This window comes from Heterodontus francisci, chromosome 4 (assembly GCF_036365525.1).
Source record: "Heterodontus francisci isolate sHetFra1 chromosome 4, sHetFra1.hap1, whole genome shotgun sequence".
NCBI lineage: Eukaryota > Metazoa > Chordata > Chondrichthyes > Heterodontiformes > Heterodontidae > Heterodontus > Heterodontus francisci.
The window spans coordinates 92,672,201-92,693,115 of NC_090374.1; the positions used below are offsets into that span (position 1 = coordinate 92,672,201).

The following is a 20,915-nucleotide window of genomic DNA, read 5'->3' on the forward strand; positions in this document are numbered from 1 at the left end:
TAAAATTCCAGCTGGATTATCTGACCATTATTGCTGTTTTTGGGAGTTTGATGTGTGCAAGTTAGCTGCCTCGTTTCCTACATTACAACAGTGACTACACTTCAAAAGTACTTTATCGGCTGTAAAGCACTGTGAGACGTCCAGTGGTCGTGAAATGTGCTGTAGAAATGCAAGACTTTCTTGCATAACTTGGCTGACAACTTTGCAACATTGTCTATACTTCAAAAGTAACTTACTGGGGTGAAACGCTTTAAGCAAATTATTTATTTGTTAACTCAACCAAAAGTAAAAAACTGTTGAATTTAGGAAGATATCTTTGAGATTTTTTGAAGATTTCGATTTAGAAACTGTATCAGTTATTCCAAAAATAACACCCCGATTCCACTCATTGGCATTTCGAAACAGCGCAACTACTTTTTGTTACCTTTCCTGAACTGTCGCGGCTGCCGTTGCCATAAAAGGTCTTGCGGATGGGGGAGGATCCGCTGCACAGTGACCAACGCTTTGCTTCGGATTGAGTTCCGTGTTTCCACTTCCCCCGCCCCTTCGTTCATGTTGCGGAGAAATTCCGCTTCGATTTCCGCTGTCAGTCGGTGCTTCGGCAGCAAAGCCGTTCAGTCATCATGATTAAAGCTATTCTGATATTTAATAACCACGGCAAGCCGCGTCTCTCCAAGTTCTATGAGCGTTATGTGAGTATGAGGAGAGCGGGTCGGGCCGGCAGGCGAGGGCATTGAAGTGGTCGTTAACTGTCAACTTCCGCGCGCGATCCGGGACACGCGCCCCGGGCCAGATTCCAAGCGGGGGCTCGCGTAAGGTATTGCCTTGGCTAAAGATAAGGGATGTTGCGCCTTAAGGGTGAGCGTCAATATTGGGTAGTCACAGGGCATGAGGAGAGCCTCCCCACTTAAGCACGCATAAATTAAAGTGGTGCTCAAAGAGAGAGAAGGGTCACTGATCCGAAACATTAACTCTGCTTCTCTTTCCACAGATGCTGCCAGACCTGCTGAGTATTTCTAGCATTTCTTGTTTTTATTTCAGATTTCCAGCATCCGCAGTATTTTGCTTTTATCTCAAAGAGAGAGCTTGTTTTGAATTCCAGGATTGTTTGTGCGTGCGAAGTTGCACAAGACCTCAATTCAAATATTTTTTTTCACAATTGCTAAATTAATCCTATAGGGCTATGTCCTGAATGTTCCTGAGCAGAATTTCAGAATGACACAATATGAGACGGTATTTCTCATCTCGGAATGTTGCTGTTCAGAAGGTTAGCTGCCAGCAATTCCCATGACGTAGCTGTTGATCTAATGCGTACAGGTGCATGAACAGTTGTTTGACAAACTATCTGAAGAAAAACATGTAGAGTGCAATGGCAAATAATGTCAAATCAGCCTGCGCAATGGGTCGGAGTGAGCTTTGAGCTTATGGAAAGCGAAAATTTCCGAACTACATTGAGTATATAGCTTGGAAAAGCATTGTACGTTTAAAGACAACCGAGGCTCTTCTGTGATGTTTCGCTTTTAAATTGGGGGAAGCAGAGTGACTGAGAGGAACGAAGGTGTGATATAATGGTGTATAAATAGTTAATGTTGAATTGTGTGTTGATCAATGAATTGCAAAAAGATATTACGTGCCTGGCTGTATTCTGTTCTATTATTCCTGTCAAAATAGGGAAAAAGTGTATATGTGTAACCCTAATTATTGAAAAGAAAGACTCGTATTTATATAGTACTATTCATGAATTCAGGATGTCTCGAAGTGCTTTACAGCCAATGAGGTACAGGATCATAAATTGGAGCAGGAGTAGGCCATTCGGCCCGTCAAGCCTGCTCCGCCATTCAAACAGATCATGGCTGATGATCTACCTCTACGCCATTTTCCCCCACTATCCCCGTATCCCTTTGTCATCAGTATCCAGGAATCTATTGATTCTCTGTCTTGAACATGCGTAGTGATTGAGCTTCCACAGCCCTCTGGTTCTAGATTCACCAGCCAGAGGAAACATCCTATCTGCATACACCTTGTCACGCCCGTTAAGAAGTTTGTAAGTTTCAATGAGATTACCTCTCATTCTTCGAATCTCTAGAGACTACAGGCCCAGTTTCTGCATAGAGACATAGCGTTATACAGCACAGAAACAGGCCCTTCAGCCCATCGTGTTTGTGCCGGCCATCAAGCACCAAACTGTTCTAATCCATTTTCCAGCACTTGGCCCATAGCCTTGTATGCTATGGCGCTTCAAGTGCTCATCTAAATATTTCTTAAATGTTGTGAGGGTTCCTGCCTCTACCACCTCTTCAGGCAGTGAGTTCCAAATTCCAACCACCCTCTGGGTGAAAAAAAAGTACCTCAAATCCCCTCTAAACCTCCTGCCCTTACCTTAAATCTATGCCCCCTGGCTATTGACCCCTCCGCTAAGGTAAAAAGTTACTTCCTATCAATGCCCCTCATAATTTTGTATACTTCAATCATGTCCCCCCTCAGCCTTCTCTGTTCTAAGGAAAACAACCCTAGCCTTTTCAGTCTCTCTTCATAGCTGAAATGCTCCAGCCCAGGCAACATCCTGGTGAATCTCCTGTGCACGCTCCCCAGTGCAATCACATCCTCCTTATAGTGTGGTGCCCAGAACTGTACATAGTACTCCAGCTGTGACCTAACTAGCATTTTATATAGCTCCATCATAACCTCCCTACTCTTATACCATATGCCTTGGCTGATGAAAGCAAGCATCCCATATGCCTTCCTAACCGCCTTATCTACCTGTGCTGCTGCCTTCAGTGATCTATGGAAAGGAACGCCATCCTTCTGTACTTCCTAGGGTCCTACCATCCATTGTATACTCCCTCCTAGTTTTTTGTCATCAGCAAATTTGGAAATATTACATTTGGTCCCCACATCCAAATCATTTATATAGATTGTGAACGGCTGTGGCCCAAGCACTGATCCTTGCATAACCCTACTAGTAACAGCCTGCCATCCTGAGAATGACCCATTTATTCCTACTCTTTGCTTTCTGTCTGTTAACCAATTCTCAATCTATTGCAGTATATTACTCCCAATCCCATGTGCTCTAATTTTGTTTGCTAACTTCCTCTGTGGGACCTCATCAAAAGCCTTCTGAAAATCCAAATACACCAGATCCACTGGTTCTCCTTTATCTATGCTAGAAGTAACATTTTCATTTAAAAAAAAACACCCAACAGATTTGTCAAACATGATTTTCCTTTCACAAATCCATGTTGACTCTGCCCAAACATAATCATTATTTTCCAAGTGTCCAGTTATCTCATCCTTTCGTCCCTACTACTGACGTCAAACTAACAGGTCTGTAGTTCTCTGTTTTCTTTCTCGCTCCCTTCTTAAATAGTGGGGTTACATTTGCCACACTCCAATCTGCAGGAACCCTTCCAGAATTTATAGAATTTTGAAAGATAACCGCCAATGCATCCACTATCTCTATAGCCACCTCCTTCGATCCTCTGGGTGTAGCTCATCTGGTTGAGGTGATTTATCGAGTACTACCTCTTTATTGATACTAATTTCTTTCAGTTCCTTGTTTTTACAAGTTCTTTGGCTCCTTAGTATTTTTGGGAGATTTTCTGTAAATTCCTCTGAAGACAGACACCAAGTAATTGTTTAGTCTCTCTGCCATTTCCTCATTCTCCACCACAAACTCTCCTGTCTCCACCTGCAATGGACCCACACTCATCCGTGCTAATCTTTTCCTTTTCACATACCTAAAGAAGCTTTTACAGTCCTGTCTTATGTTTCTAGCTAGCTTGCATTCATAATCTCTTTTCCCTTTTATCAGTTTTTTGGTCCTCCTTTGGCCTCTAAATTGCTCCTAATCCTCAGGCTTACCACTTTTTCTGGTGACCTTGTAAGCCACTTCCTTTGACTTAATGCAATCTTTAACTTCTTTTGTTAGCCACAGTTGATTAACCTTTCCTGTTGGGTTTTTGTGTCTTAGAGGAATGTATATTTGTTGTCAACTGTGTAATACCTCTTTAAATACTTGCCATTGCCTGTCAACTGTCAAATCTTTTAATGAATTTTCCCAATCCACCATAACCAACTTGCCCATCATACCTTCATAGTTTCCTTTGTTCAAATTTAAGACCCTTGTTTTGGAATGAACTATATCTCTATCAAACTTAATGTAGAATTCTTTCATATTGTGGTCACTATTTCCTAATGGCTCCTTTACAGAAGGTTATTAATTAGCCCTTACTCATTACATCATAGTAAATCTAAAATAGCCTGATCCCGAGTTGGTTCCTCAATGTACTGCTCCAGGAACCCATCTCGTACACACTCCAGGAATTCATCCTCAACAACATTCGTGCGAATTAGATTTACCCAATCTATATGTAAATTGAATTCACCTATTATTACTATGTTGCCCATGCTACATGCAGCTCTAATTTCCTGATTTATACCGTGTCCAACATTACCACTACAGTTTGGTGGCCTATAAACAACTCCCACCAATGTTTGCTGCCGCTTGCTGTTTTTTTAAATTCCACTCAAACTGATTCTACATCTTGCTCCTTCGATCTTAAGATCCTGTCTCACTAATGTACTGATCTCGTCCCTTATTAACAGCGCTACCCGCCTCCTTTACCCTTCTGTCTATCTCTCCTAAATGACAAATATCCCTGAATATTCTGTTCCCAGTCCTGGTCACGCTGTAACCACATCTCTGTAATGGCAATTAAATCATACCCATTTACCTCTATTTGTGCCTTCAAATCGTCTACCTTGTTGTGAATGCTGTGTGCATGCAGATAGAGTGCCCTTAACTTTGGCTTTACATTATTCCTCATTTTGATCCTATTTGATGTTTGCCTTCATCTTGTCTGCCTTCCAATTTTGCTGACTACTTCTCTACTTCCTGTTACCAGTTTTGCTTCCCTCTAATCTGAGCTCCTTCTTAGATTCTCAACCCCCTGCTAATTTAGTTTAAACCCTCCCCAACAGCACCAGCAAATCTCCCTGCAAGGATGTTAGTCCTGGTCCTGCTTAGGTGCAACCTGTCCATCTTGTACAGGCCCCAATGCCTCAGAAATCTGATGCCCTCCCTCCTGCACCAGTTCTCCAGCCACGTGTTAAATTGCTTAATCCTCCTATTCCTATGCTCACTAGCATGTGGCAGTAGGAGTAATCCTGAGATTACTACTTTTGAGGTCCTGCTTTTTAATTTCTTTCCTAACACAAACTCTGCTTTCAGGACCTCATCCCTCCTCTTACCTATGTCGATGGTACCAATGTGGACCACGACCTCTGGCTGTTCACCCTGCCCCAGAAGAAGGTCCTGCAGCCGCTCTGCGACATCCTTGACCCTGACACCAGGCATCCTGGTGTCATGTCTGTGGCCTCTGTTGCACTGCAGGAAATGTGGCAACCAATTTGTGCGCAGAAAGCTCCCACAAACAGCAATGTGATAATGACCAGATAATATGTGTTTGTAATGTTGATTTGAGGAATAAATATTGGCCAAGACACCGATGATAACTCCCCTGCGCTCCTTCGAAATAGTGCCGTGATCTTTTACGTCCAGCTTACACAGCAGACGGGCCTCAGTCTAATGTTTCAATGGCACCTCCGACAGTACAGCATTCCTTCAGTATTGCCCTGGAGTGTCAGCCCAGGTTTTTGTGCTCAAGCCTATGAGATGGGACTTGAACCCATAACCCATAACAGCTGACACCATGCAGATATAGTGCTGAATAGTTGAGTGATTCTGTGCAACTGCTGTTTGTGGAACTAATCAGTCTGCAATAGCATTAATGTCATTTCCGTATAAGACATTATAGACATTGTGCTATAATTCAGGTCTGATGGTACATCAGTGCAAATATCAGCTACTTTATTGACAATGTCACTGTTCAATTTATAAATGATTGTCTTAACTTATTTATTGTTAATCATTAAATAATAACTATATGCATCTGCTCAAAATTGCTTTTGAGTTACCTATATCTGCTGTGAAAATCAAATGTATTTGGATGTTTGCGATTGATCTAATAATTCTCAATGCCGGGTGTGAATAATTTTGCAGACACTCATGATTCTGCTTCGAGTCAAGCCATTTCTGTTAAGCACATAACTTTTAACTGATATTTCCTCAACAGTTTTGGAGCACGCTATTTCTCCTTTTCCTCTTAGTTAAAACATTTCAGAATGCAAATACTCAGTTGATTTGAGAATAGTTGTATTGTTTAGTTTTCGAATATGAACCTCATTAAACTTCAAATTTATCAATTTGAAATTGGTACTTGCTAAGAGTGATTTAGGATCAGCAGAACAATTTGAACTGGTGCACAGTATTGCTCTCTGGTTTGATGTGAGCACTAATGTACTATTTTCTCTTGCCTAACATTAAGAACATTGGAAATTTCAAAAGTTTCCAGGTGATCCAATATATTGCATCTGAAACTGGTTGCAATTCTGAAGTCAAGGTTGAGTGAGGTAGTCTTGGATCTCTTACCCAAGTTCAGTTTTAGGTGTCTTTTGCTGGGGTTTTCTGTTTCTGTGCTCACCAGCCTGTAATTTTCCACCCATTCACTTTAATAAGTGTGAATTTGTGGGCTGACAATTGCAGAAGCAGGAAACCATGGCTGTTATTTCCAAATTCCACTGCATAGCTTACATTGATTTGAAGAGGGAGCTGCTTTGCACTGGTACACACTATGTAGTATCATTTAATGCATAACCCATATGAAAAACCTTGCATCTTTAAATAATTGGGTTTTAGTCTTAGCCTAACCAGGAAAGGCTTTTGATATGCTTTTCTGTCTATTGTTATCCATCATGAAAGTGCTTATCTGGTTTACAGGATCAATGATACTAGTGCGTTTTCTAAATGGGCAACTCTGGGGTTTGCAGCTTATGATAAGTTACTGCACAAAAGAAAATTGTTTTTGAAAGATACTGCAATTAAAGTGAATAAATATGTTGATTTCTCCTGTGATCAGTTAGTTTTGGATCTGTTTGATTTATTTGTGGTTAGTTCTGTCTCAGTTGAGAAAACCAGTTAATTTGAGTTGTACCTGAAGCAGCCATTAATTATGTAACAGTTCATACTGTGACGAGTAGCTGTATTCTCTTACAGCACACTTTTTCACAGTATCAATTACACTGATTGCAAAATACTACATTGGTTACATTGAATTTTTTGAAATAAAACATTTATTCAGGAGTATATGCAGAAACTGCTTTAAGTGGGATTTCAGAACTATCAGGATCTCTTGGATTACATTGCATTTGTGCAATGAGAATAATAGTCGAAATGGTATAAAAAGGAATCAATATAAAGATTAGCATTGCTCAAAATGCAGATGTCCATTATTGAATTTAGAGCTCCGCACCAGGACTTGAGTGTTATATCTAGACTGATGCTTCAGTGTATGTTTTCCAATGGACAAGATTTTAAAACTAAAGTCCTGTCTGTTCAATGTATGTTAACGATCCTTTTATGTCATTGTTTGTAGTTTTTTTTTTATGCAGTCATGGGATGTAGGCATTGTTGGCAAGGCCAGCATTTATTGCCCATCTCTAATTTCCCTTGAGAAGGTGGTGGTGAGCTGCCACCTTGAAACAGTGCAGTTCCTGTGGTGTGGGTACCACCCACAGTGCTGTTAGGTGGGGAGTTCCAGGATTTTGACCCAGTGGTGATATGATAGATATATAGAAAATTGAGAGACATGGATAGGGTAGATAGCCAGAGTCTGTTTCCTATGGTAGGGGTGACTAAAACTAGAGGGCATAGATTTAAGGTGAGAGGGAGGAGGTTTAAAGGGGATCAGAGGGGTAAATTTTACACAAAGAATAGTGGGATCTGGAATGAGCTGCCAGAGGAGGTGGTGGAGGCAAGAACAGTAGCAACATTTAAGAAGCATCTGGACAGGTACTTGAATGAGCAAGGCATAGAGGGATATGGAATTAATGCAGGCAGGTGGGATTAGTATAGAGAGGGATTATGGTCGGCATGGACACGGTGGGCCGAAGAGCCCTGTTACAATGCTGTACGATTCTATGACTATGATGACGAAGGAGCAGCAATCTTCTTCCGAGTCAGAATGGTGCATGCCTTGGAGGGGAATTTGGAGGTGGTGGTTTACCCATGGGCTTGCTGCCTTTGTTCTTCTGGGAGGTGGAGATCGCAGGTTTGGCAAGTGCTGTCAAAGAAGCCTCAGCAAGTTGCTGCAGTGCATCTTGTAAATTGTGCCACTGTGCACCGGTGATGGAAGAAGTGAAAGTTTGAGATGATGAATGGAGTGCTTTGTCCAAGATGATGTCAAGCTTCTTGAGTGTTGTTGGAGCTGCAGTCATTCAGTCAAGGAGATTATTGTATCAGACTCCTGACCTGTGCCTTGTAGATGGTAGAAAGGCTTTGGGAGCCAAGAGATGAGTTGCCTGCTGCAGAATACCCAGTTTCTGACCTGCTTTTGTAGCTGTAGTATTGGTCCAGTTAAGTTTTGAGTCAGTGGTGACTCCAAGGATGTTGGTGGGGGACTCAGTGATGGTTATCCTGTTGAATGTCGAGGGGAGGTGTTAGCCTCTCTCTCGTTGGAGATGGCCATTGCCTGGCACTTGTGTGGTGCCAATGTTAGTGCCACTTACTGACCCAAGCCCAGCTGTTGTCCAGGTTTTGCTGCATGTGGGTACAGACTACTTCAGTGTCTGAGGAGTTGTGAATGGAGCTGAACACTATGTAACCAACAGTGAGCACCCCAACTTTTGACCTTATGATGAAGGAAAGATTATTCATGAAGAAGCTGAAGATGGTTAGGCCTAGGACACTATCTTGAGGAATTCCTGCAATGATGGCCTGGGGCTGAAATGGTTGGCCTCCAATAACCACAGCTATCTTCCTTTGTACTTTATATAACTCCAGCTAGTGGAGATTTTCTCCCCTCGATTTTCCATTGACTTTAATTTTAGTAGGATTCCTTGATGCCACATTCTGTCAAGGGCAGTTGCTCTCACTTCTGGAATTCAGCTCTTCTGTCTGTGTTTGCACCAAGGCTGTAATGAGGTTTGGAGCTTGCATTCCTTAACACCTGAAAGGAAGAGAAAAAGTTTTTTGTAATGCATCAGATATGATAAAGGATGGAATTAAACTGCAGAGCAGAACGATTTTGAGATAAGGTGAGGTGGTGCTTCTGGTGAGAGAGGTCAAGTGTTACATGTGGCGATGCATGGCACTGAGTGTGAATCTCAGGATGCGGTGAGAGCAGCAGTCCGAGGAATGTTGTATTTCTCGGAGACACCTGTAATCCTGTGTGGATTCAAAACACGAAGGATGGAATTTCAGTTGGAATCCATAGAAACATAGAAAATAGGAGCAGGAGTAGGCCATTTGGCCTTTCAAGCCTGCTCCGCCATTCATTATGATCATGGCTGATCATCCAACTCAGTAGCCTGTTCCCGCTTTCGCCCCATACCCTTTGATCCCCTTAGACCCAAGAGCTATATCTAACTCCTTTTTGAAAACATTCAATGTTTTGGCCTCAACTGCTTTCTGTGGTAGCGTATTCCACAGGCTCACCACTCTCTGGGTGAAGAAATTTCTCCTCATCTCAGTCCTGAAAGGTTTACCCTGTATCCTTAGACTATGACCCCTGGTTCTGGACTCCCCCACCATCGGGAACGTCCTTCCTGCATCTACCCTGTCAAGTCCTGTTCGAAATTTATAGGTTTCTATGAGGTCCCCCCTCACTCTTCTGAACTCAAGTGAATATAATCCTAACCAACTCAATCTCTCCTCATATGTCGGTCCCGCCATCCCTCTATAGCAAGAACATCCTTCCTCAGATAAGGAGACCAAAACTGCACACAATGTTCCAGGTGTGGCCTCACCAAGGCCCTGTATAATTGCAGCAAGACATCCCTGCATCTGTACTCGAATCCTCTTGGCGTGAAGGCCAACATACCATTTGCCTTTTTTACCGCCTGTTGCACCTGCATGCTTACCTTCAGCAACTGGTGTACGAGAACACCCAGGTCTCATTACATATTCCCCTCTCTGTTTATAGCCGTTCAGATAATCTGCCTTCCTGTTTTTGCTACCAAAGTGGATAACCTCACATTTATCCACATTATATTGCATTTGCCCACTCACTCAACTTGTCCAAATCACCCTGAAGCCTCTCTGCATCCTCCTCACAACTGGCCCTCCCACCCAGTTTTGTGTCATCTGCAAATTTGGAGATATTACATTTAGTTCCCTCATCTAAATCATTAATGCATATTGTGAAGAGCTGGGGTCCTAGCACCGATCCCTGCGTTACCCCGCTAGTCGCTGCCTGCCATTCGGAGAAAGACCCATTTATCCCTACTCTTTGTTTCCTGTCTGCCAACCAATTTTCTGTCCATTGCAGTACACTACCCCCCAATCTCATGTGCTTTAATTTCACGTACTAATCTCTTATGTGGGACTTTGTCGAAAGCCTTCTGAAAGTCCAAATAAATCACATCCACTGGCTCCCCTCATCAACTCTAGTTACATCCTCGAAGAATTCTAGTAGATTTGTCAAGCATGATTTCCCTTTTGTAAATCCATGCTGACTCTGTCCGATTCTACCACTGTTCTCTAAGTGCTCTGCTATAAAATCTTTGATAATGGACTCTAGAATTTTCCCCACTACCGACATCCGGCTGACTGGTTGATAGTTCCCTGCTTTCTCTCTACCTCCCTTTTTCAATAGTGGGGTTATATTAGCTATCCTCCAATCTGTAGGAACTGTTCCAGAGTCTCTAGAATCTTGGAAGATGACCACCAATGCATCCACTATTTCTAGGGCCACTTCCTTAAGCACTCTGGGATGCATACCATCAGACCCTGGGGATTTATCGGCCTTCAATCCCATCAATTTCCCCAACACCATTTCTCTACTAATACTGATTTCTTTCAGTTCCTCTCTCTCACTAAACCCTGTGTTCCCCAATATTTCTGGTATGATATTTGTGGCCTCCTTTGTGAAGACAACCAAAGTATGTATTTAGTTGGTCAGCCATTTCTTTGTTCCCCATAATAAATTCCCCTGTTTCTGACTGTAAGGGACCTACATTTGTCTTCACCAATCTTTTTCTCTTCACATACCTATAGAAACTTTTGCAGTCAGTTTTTATGTTCCCCGCAAGGTTGCTCTCGTACTCTATTTTCCCCTTCTTAATCAATCCCTTGATCCTCCTTTGCTGAATTCTAAACTGCTGCCAATCCTCAGGTCTGTTGATTTTCCTGGCAAATTTATATGCCTCTTCCTTGGATCTAATGCTATCTCTAATTTCCCTTGTAAACCGTGGTTTGGCTACCTTTCCTGTTTTACTTGCTAATCTCTTATATGGGACGTGAAATAAGTTGGCGCTGGAGATGTGGCTGTGAAAATGAGTTTTGGTGGTCACTTGATCAAACACCAGGAAGGAAACAGAAAGCAATGTAGGTGAACAAGGTAAAAGAGACAAATGGAAATCCTATCGGAGTGAAGAGCAGAACTACTTCAAGATAGGCATTCCTGGAAGAGAAGCGGCAGTGAATTAAACACTAAAATAACATTAACTCTGCTTCTCTCTCCACAGATGCTGCCTGACCTGAGTATTTCTAACACTTTCTGTTTTTATTTCAGATTTCCAGCATCTGCAGTATTTTGTTATTATTGGAGCTGCATGGTTCTAGTGAAACCCAAGCTGAGCATCGTTGAGCAGTTTATTGGGGAGCACTGCCGATGACGCCTTCCGTCACTTTGCTGCTGATTGAGAGTAGACTGATGGGGTGCTAATTGGACTAATTGTTTTTTCCCCGTTTTTCATGGACAGGACGTACCTGGGTAATTTTCCATTTTGTCCGGAGATGCCAGTGTTGTAGCTGTACTGGCACAGCTTGGCTACAGGTGCAGCTAGCTCTGGAGCACAATTTTTCAGCACTACACCCGAGATATTGTTGGGAACCATAGCCATTTCTGCATCCACTGCGCACAGCCCTTAAGTGGTGTGAATCAAATTGGCTGAAGTCAGTCATTATGTGATGGTGGGCACCTCAGGAGGAGGCTGAGATGGATCATTCATTTGGCACTTCTGGCTGAAGATGGTTTGCAGATGTTTTAGCCTTGTCTTTTGCTTTGATTTTCTGAACTTCCCATCGTTCAGGATGGGGATGCTCATGAGCTGCCTCCTCTTGTCAGTTGATTAATTGTCTACCACCATTCACTACTGGACGTGGCAGGGCTACCGAGCTTGAGCTGGCATTTGCACCAGACAGGTGTCAGGCAATGAAGACCTACAACAAGAGAGAATCTAACCATCTCCTCTTGACATTCAACGGCATTACCATTGCTGAATCCCCCACTATTAACATCCTGGGGTTACCATAGACCAGGAGCATAAATGAAGCAGCCAGATGAATACTGTGGCTATAAGATCAGGTCAGAGGCTGGGAATTCTGCTGCGATTAACCCACTTCCCGTCTCCCCAATGCCTGTCCACCATCTACAAGGCACAAGTCATAAGTGTGATAGAACACCTTCCACTTGCTTGGATAAGTTCAGCTCCAACTGCTCTCAAGACAAAACAGCCTGCTTGATTGGCACCCGATCCACCACCTTAAGCATTTGCTCTCTCCATCACTGATGCACAGTAGCAGAAGTGTGTACCATATACAAGATGCACTGCAGCAACTCGCAACTTTGGCACTTTCCAAACTTGCGAGCTCTACCATCTGGAAGGATAAGGGCAGCAGACACATGGGAACACCACCACCTGCAAGTTCCCCTCACACGCACCATCCTGACTTGGAAATAAATTGTCGTTCCTTCACTGGCGCTGGATCAAAATCCTGGAACTTCCTCCCTAACAACACTAGGGGTAACCGTGACAGATGGACTGCAGTGGTTCTAGAAGGCAGCTCACCTTCTCCAGGGCAATTAGGGATGGCAACAAATGCTGGCCTTGGCAGCAATGCTCATATCCCATGAAACGAATAAAAAATAAAACTGATTGTGGCATCGCTTAGCTCTCGCTATAGCATTTTGCTTCTGGTTTTAGCATGCATGTAGTCCTGAGTAGCCTCATCAGGTTGACATCTTTTTAGGTACACCTGGCATGCTCTCCTATGCTGCTCATTGGGCCTCCGGCTTGATGGTAGTCATAGATTGAGAGATATGCTAGACTATGAGGCTACAGATTGCGGTGGGGTATAATTCTGTTGCTGCTTGTGGCTTGTTGCTCCTCTAGGGTGCCCAGTTTTGAGCTGCCAGTTCTGTTCTGAATCTATCCAGTTGAGCATGGTTCTCATGCCGCACATTACATTGGAGGGCGTCTTCATTGTGAAGACGGATCTTTGTCTCCACAAGGGCTATGCAGTAGTTAGTGCTACCCTTGCTGTCATGGATAGATGCATCTGTGATAGGTAGGCTGGTGAGTATGAGGTCATGTAAGTTTTTTTCCCCTCGTGTTAGTTCTCTCACCATCTGCCGCAGGTCAAGCCTGGCAGCTGTATCATTCAGGACTCTGCCAGCTTGATCAGTGGTGGTGCTAGTGAACCACTCTTGGTCATGAATGTTGACCTCCACCAGCCAGAGTACACTCTGTACCCTTGCTACCCTCAGTAGTTCTTCAAAGATTCATCAGCTAAGTGAGGGCAGTAGGTGATAATCAGCAGCAGGTTTCCTTGCCCATGTTTGACTGATGGGACATGACTTACCCAACAATAGAAGTACCTGGGATGTTGGCTGAAAGGTATGATTTTGAGCCGGGCAATTACCATCTCCAACAAGGGAGAATCTAACCATCTCCCCTTGACATTCAATGGCATTACCATTGCTGAATCCCCCACAATCAACATCCTAGGGACTACCATTGAACAGAAACTGAACTGGAGTAGCCATATAAATACCGCGGTTACAAGAGCAGCTCAGAGGCTAGGAATCCTGTGGCGAGTAACTCACCTCCCGACTCCCCAAAGCCTGTCCACCATCTACAAGTTACAAGTCAGGAGTGTGATGGAATACGCTCCACTTTCCTGGATGGGTGCAGCTCCAACACTCAAGAAGCTCGACACCATCCAGGACAAAGCAGCCCGCTTGATTGGCACACCATCCAGAAACATTCACTCCTTCCACCACCGATGCACAGTGGCAGCAGTGTGTACCATGCACTGCAGCAACGCACCAAGGTTCCTGAGACAGCACCTTCCAAACCCACGATCTCTACCACCCCGAAGGACAAGAGCAGCAGATTCATGGGAACATCACCACCTGCAAGTTCACCTCCAAGTCACACGCCATCCTGACTTGTGTGGCGCAAATGTTACTTGCCACTGGATATCAGCCCAAGCCGGATATTGTCCAAGTCTTGCTGCATTTCTACACGGACTGCTTCAGTATATGTGGAGTCGCGAATGGTGCTGAACATTGTCCAATCATCAGCAAACATCCCCACTTCTGACCTTATGATTGAAGGAAGATCATTGATGAAGCAGCTGAAGATGGTTGGGCCGAGGACACTACCCTGAGGAACTCCTGCAGTGATATCCTGGAGCTGAAATGATTGACCTCCAACAACCACAGCCATCTTCCTTTGCGCTCAGTATGACTCTAACCAGCAGAGCGTTTTCCCCCTGATTCCCATTGACTCCTGTTTTACTAGGGCTCCTTGATGCCATACTCGGTCAAATGCTGTCCTGATGTCAAGGGCGGTCACTCTCACCTCACCTCTTGAGTTCAGCTCTTTTGTCCATGTTTGAACCGAGGCTGTAATGAGGTCAGGTGCTGAGTGGCCCTGTCGGAACCCAAACTGGGTATCACTGAGCAGGTTATTGCTAAGCAAGTGCTGCTGGATGGCACTGTTGATGACACCTCCCATCACTTTGCTGATTGAGAGTAGACTGATGGGTAAATAGGCTTTATTAAGTAGAATTTGGAAATTGTTATTGTATTATGCCTTGCAGAATTAATGATTGAATGGACAGTCAATTTTTAAAGCTCACTGACATTCCCCTTAAGGTAGAGTTCGAAAATTTCATGGTCCCTGTTATGAACCAGAAATAAGTTGGAAAGTCCATCTGTGTCCCTGTTCTCAGGGGCTTGGAAGATAAACACAGACATTGAAATATCCTGTCAGTAAGAGGTAGCAATAAACCTAACGGGGAGGCGGTGGCGTAGTGGTATTATAACTGGACTAGTAACCCAGAGACCCAGGGTATTGATCTGGAGACATGGGTTCGAATCCCACCACAGCAGAAGGTGGAATTTGAATTCAATTAATAAATCTGGAATTAAAAAGCTAGTCTAATGATGATCATGAAACCATTGTCGATTGTCGTAAAAACCCATCCGGTTCACTCATGTCCTTTAGGGAAGGAAATCTGCTGTCCTTACCTGGTCTGGCCTACATGTGACTCCAGACCCACAGCAATGCGGTTAACTCTTACATGCCCTCTGAAATGGCCTAGCAAGCCACTCAGTTGTACCTACCCGCTACGAAGTCAATAGAAAAGAATGAAACCGGACAGACCACCCGGCATCGACCTAGGCACTGGAAACGACAACCACAAACCTAGCCCTGTCGACCCTGCAAAGTCTTCCTTACTAACATCTGGGGGCTTGTGCCAAAGTTGGGACAGCTTTGATACCACAGTCTAGTCAAGCAACAGCCTGACATAGTCAAACTCACGGAATCATACCTTACAGACAATGTCCCAGCACTGCCATCACCATCCCTGGATATGTCCTGTCCCAACGGCAGGACAGACCCAGCAGAGGTGGCGGCAAAGTGGTATACAGTCGGGAGGGAGTTGCCCTGGGAGTACTCAACATCGACTCTGGACCCCATGAAGTGCTTCTGATATGTCTTCCTTTTTCCTCAGCTGAGGATCCCCCCCCCCCCACGGTGGTTGACGGGGCCCACAACCGTGTCTGGCCCATCTCCTGCAACTCTGCCTTCCCCTCCCTCCCAGAACTGCGACAGGGTTCCCCTTGTCCTCACTTTCCACCCCACCAGCCTCCACATCGAAAAGGTAATCCTCCGCCATTTCCACCGCGTCCAGTGTGATGCCACTACCAAACGCATCTTCCCCTCCCCTCCCGTCAGCATTCCGAAGGGATCGTTCCCTCCACGACACCCTGGTGCACTCCTCCATTACCTCCAATACCTCGTCTCATTCCCACAGCACCTTCCCACGCAACCGCAGGAGTTGCAATACTTGCCCATTTACCTCCTCCCTCCTCATTATCCAAGGCTCCAAACACTCCTTTCAGGTGAAGCAGCGATTTACTTGTACTACTTTCAATTTAGTCTACTATATTCGCTGCTCACAATGTGGTCTCCTCTCATTGGGGAGACCAAGCGCAGATTGGGTGACCGCTTTGCAGAACACCTCTGCTCAGTCCAAAGACATGACCCCGAGCTTCCTGTCACTTGCCATTTCAACACGCACCCCTGCTCTCATGCCCACATTTCTGTCTTGGGCTTGCTGCAGTGTTCTAGTGAACATCAACGCAAGCCCGAGGAACAGCACCTCATTTACTGATCAGGCATGCTACAGCCTACTGGACTGAACATTGAGTTCAATAATTTCTGAGCATGACTGGCGTCCCCTTTTATTATTTTTAGTTTTATTTTTCACTTTTATTTAAGTTTGTTTCATCATTCAATTTTTTTTTACCATGTGCCTGCCCACTTTTTTTCATGTTTGTACTTTTGGCGAGGGCTGTTCATTATTCTGTCATTTAACACCACCTCTGCACTAATGCTTTGTCTTTCACTACACCATTACCACACTCTTTGCCTTTGCCCCATGACCACCTTGTCAGTTATTCTCTGTGACCCTCTGTCCTATCAACATCTTCCCTTTTGTTCTCTTTTGTCCGACGCCTGCTTTATTTGCTTAAAACGTATTACATTTCTAACCTTTTCCAGTTCTGATGAAAGGTGATTGAACTGAAATGTTAACTTTGCTTCTGTCTCCACAGATGCTGCTAGATCTGCTGGGTATTTCCAGCACTACTCGTTTTTATTTCATCTGAAACAGTGTTGGTTTTAACATGTTCACTGACAACACCCAGCTCTACCTCACCATCACCTCATTTGATTCCTCCACTGTTGCTAAATTATCAGACAGCTTGTCTGACATCAGTACTGGATGATCAAAAATTTCCTCCAATTAAATATTGGGAAGAACAAAGCCATTGTCTTCTGTCCCTGCTCCAACTTTGTTCCTTAGCCACTGACTGCATCTCTCTCCCGAGCAACTGTGACTGTTTGAAATCTTGGCATTATATTTGAATTTGGGTGAGCTACCGAGCACACGTCTGCGCCATCACTATCAGTGTCTGTTTTCACCTCTGTAACATCGCTCAACTCTGCCACTGCCTTAGCTCATTTACTGCTGAAACCTTCATTCATGTCTTTGTTGCCTCTTGACTATTCCAATGCACACCTGGCTGGCCTCTCACATTCCACCCTCTAAATTTGAGGTCATCCAAAACTCTGCTGTCTATTTCCTTAGTAGTGCTAAGTCCTGTTCACCCCTTTCTTCTGTGGTCATTGACTTACATTAGCTCCTGGTCAAACAATGCCTCGATATAAAAATTCCCATTCTTGTTTTCAAGTCCCTCCGTGGCCTCACTCCTCCCTTACTCTGTAATCTTCCTACAGTTCTCAAATATCTGAACTGATCTAATTCTGGCCTCTTGTGCATCCTCAATTTTTTTTTATTATTCCACCATTGGTGACTGAGCCTTCATCTGCCAATGTCCTAAGCTCTGGAATTCCTTCCCTAAAGTCTTTCAGGATCTTTACCTTTCCTCCTTTTAAGATGTTCCTTAAAACCTATCTTTGACCAATCTTTTGGCCATGTCCTCTAATTTTGCCTTGCTGGTGTCAAATTTTGCTTTATCGTGTAGTGCCATGGGTAGTTTTATTATGTTAAAGGTGCTACGTAAATGTAGGTTGTTGTACACGCATGCTAAACAGTGAAAATAGTATGCACAGAGCTAAGCAATTCCAAAACCAATGTGCTAGATCAAAGCTCTGCAGTCTTGCCACATCCAGTCATGAATAGCGGAGGACAGTCAAACAACTAATGTGTGGGGAAGGCTTCATGAAATGCCCATTTTCAGTGATAGTAGAGCCCAGCATTTGCGTGCAGAAGACGAGGCTGGATCATTCACAACCATCTCGGCCAGAAGTGCCGAGTCAATGTTTGATCTTGGCCTCCTCCTGAGGTCCCCACCATTAGAGATGCTGGTTTTCAGCCGATTCAGTTCACTTCCAGTGTGCTCAACTGTTCCTTAATATCACTAAGTATATGGGCCCTGACAGCATCTCAGCTATAGTGCTGAAGACTCATGTTCCAGAACAAGCTGTACCCCTAGCCAAGCTCTTCCAGTACAGCTACATTATTGACATCTACCTGACAAAGTGTAAAGTTGCCCAGGTCTGTCCTGCCCACTAAAAGCAGGACAGATTTAATCCGGCCAGTTACTTCCCCATCAGCCTACCCTCAGTCGTCCAGCAAAGAAATGGAACGTGTCATCAACAGTGCTATCAAGCAGTGCTTATTTACTAATAACCTACTAACTGATACCCAGTTGGGGCTTCATCAGGACCACTCAGCTCTTTACAGCCTAAAGTGCTGAATTTCAGAGATGAGGTGAGAATGACTGCTTGACATCAAGGCAGCACCAAGGAGCCCTTATAAAATTGATGACAGTGGGAATCGGGGAAAACTCGCCACTGGCTGGAGTCATAGCCAGCACAAAGGAAGATAGTAGTGATTGCTGGAGGTCAGTCATCTCAGCTCCAGGATGCCACTACAGGACATCCTCAAGGCAGTATCCGAGGCCCAATTGTCTTCAGCTGCTTCATCAATGACCTTCGCGTGAGCATAAGGTCAGAAGTGGGAACGTTTGCTAATGATTACAGTGTGTTCAGTTCTATTCACATTTCTTCAGATAATGAAGCGCCCACGTGCAGCAAGACCTGGACAACATCCAGGCTTGGGCTGATATGTAGCTTGAATATTATTTGCCACTTAGGTGCCAGTCAGTCTCCAACAAGAAAGAGTCCAGTCACCTCCCCATGGTATTCAGTGGTATTACCCAAAACATTACCATTGTCTAATCCCACACCATCAACAACCTGGGGGTCACCATTGACTAGAAACTTAACTGGACCAGCCACATCAATACTGTGACCACAACAGCAGGATGGATCCTGGGAATTCTGTGGTGAGTGATTCACCTCCTGATTCCCCAAAGCCTTTCAGTCATCTACAAGGCATAAGTTAGTAGCATGATAGCATATTCTGCACTTGCCTGGATAAGTGCAGCGCTGGCAACACTCAAAGCTTGACACTATCTTGGACAAACACCCCGCTTGATTGGTACCCCATCCACCACCTTAAACATTCATTTCCTTGGCCTTTATTACCAGGGGATTTGAGTATGGGAGTAAAGATGTTTTACTGCGATTATATAGAACCTTGGTAAGACCGCACCTGGAGTGTCATGTGCAGTTTTGGGCTCTCTACCCAAGGAAAGATATACTTGTCATAGAGGGAGTGCAACAAATGTTCACCAAACTAATTCCTGGGATGGACGGATTGTCCTATGAGGAAAGATTAAATAGACTGGGCCTTTATTCTCTGGAGTTTAGAAGAATGAGAGGATCTCATTCAAACATGCAGCAAGGGTGTTTCCCCTGGCTAGGAAGTCGAGAACTGGGGGATACAGTCTCAGAATAGGGGGCAGGCCATTTAGGACTGGGATGAGGAGGAAGTTCTTCATTCAGGGTGGTGAATCTTTGGAATTCTCTGCCCCAGAGGGCTGTGGAGGCTCAGTTGTTACATTTAAGACTGATATCGATAGAATTTTACACATTAAAAGCATCAAGGGATAGGGGATAGTGCAGGAAAATGGAATTGCAGTAGAAGATCAGACATGATCACATTGAATGACCGAGCGGGCTCGAAGAGTTGAATGACCTATTACTCCTATTTCTTATGTTCGTCCTCCATTGGTGCACCATATCTGCAATGCGTATCATCCAGAAGATGCACTGCAGCAACTTGCCAAGGCTGCTTCGGCACCTCCCTTCGACCTCTGTCTAGAAAGACAAGGATAGGAGACACATCCAAACACAACCACTTCCAAGTTCCCCTTCAAGTCTCACACCATCCTGACTTGGAACTATATTGCCGTACCTTCACTGTCACTGGGCCAAAATCCTGAAACTCCCTTCCTAACAGTCCTGTGGGTGTACCTACCCCACATGGACTGCAGTGGTTCAAGAAGGTGGCTCACCACCACCTTCACGAGGGCAATTAGGGATGGGCAATAAATACTGTCCTAGCCCACATCCCATGAATGAATTAAAAAAGGCACTGTTTTTGTGTTCGTGCTTGCACTATTTCTTTCCTTTGCTGTTCAGTACTGTCTTCTTTGAGCGTTGCAGCTACAAGTGGCTGAATAAAGACTTCAACTTAAAAGATACAGTATCTTTTTTATGCCGTGACAGATGCTTTTAAATTATAAATCAACCTGTATTCATTTACAGAGTGAAGACACACAACAACAAATTATAAGGGAGACATTCCACTTGGTTTCAAAAAGAGATGAAAATGTCTGTAATTTCCTGGAAGGTGGCATGTAAGTAATGTGATTTTGTGTTTAAAGCCCTGCCAAAAGCACAGTTTCAGAGATAAACACTTCACTTGAGCCAAAAACTCAGGTTAATGTCATCTATGTGTAGAATATCAGTGAAAATGGATACAGCATAACTGCTCAAAGAAATTTAGAACCAGGCTGCATATTGTGTTACATTGTGTTAAGCTAATTTAAGCTCATTTCACTGCTTCAGGTATCCTGATACTACTTTTTGTTAAAGGCATGAGTTCAGGGATAACAGACCTTTCA

At 44.1% G+C, this 20,915-nt stretch overlaps 1 protein-coding gene across 5 annotated transcripts in view; it reads left to right on the forward strand.

Moving 5' to 3' along the window:
* The first annotated feature begins 487 nt into the window (after positions 1-487).
* Positions 488-20,915, forward strand: part of LOC137369146 (AP-3 complex subunit sigma-1) — a 109,773-nt gene continuing 89,345 nt past the window's right edge. For 3 of the 5 annotated variants that reach the window (XM_068029873.1, XM_068029870.1, XM_068029874.1), the window contains exons 1-2: positions 489-692; positions 20,557-20,648. In XM_068029873.1, coding sequence (XP_067885974.1) covers positions 624-692; positions 20,557-20,648 — 161 coding nt within the window. In that variant the 5' untranslated portion in view covers positions 489-623. Of the gene's footprint in view, positions 693-20,556; positions 20,649-20,915 lie in introns of all 5 variants that reach the window. The other 2 variants (XM_068029872.1, XM_068029869.1) reach the window with 2 other exon arrangements.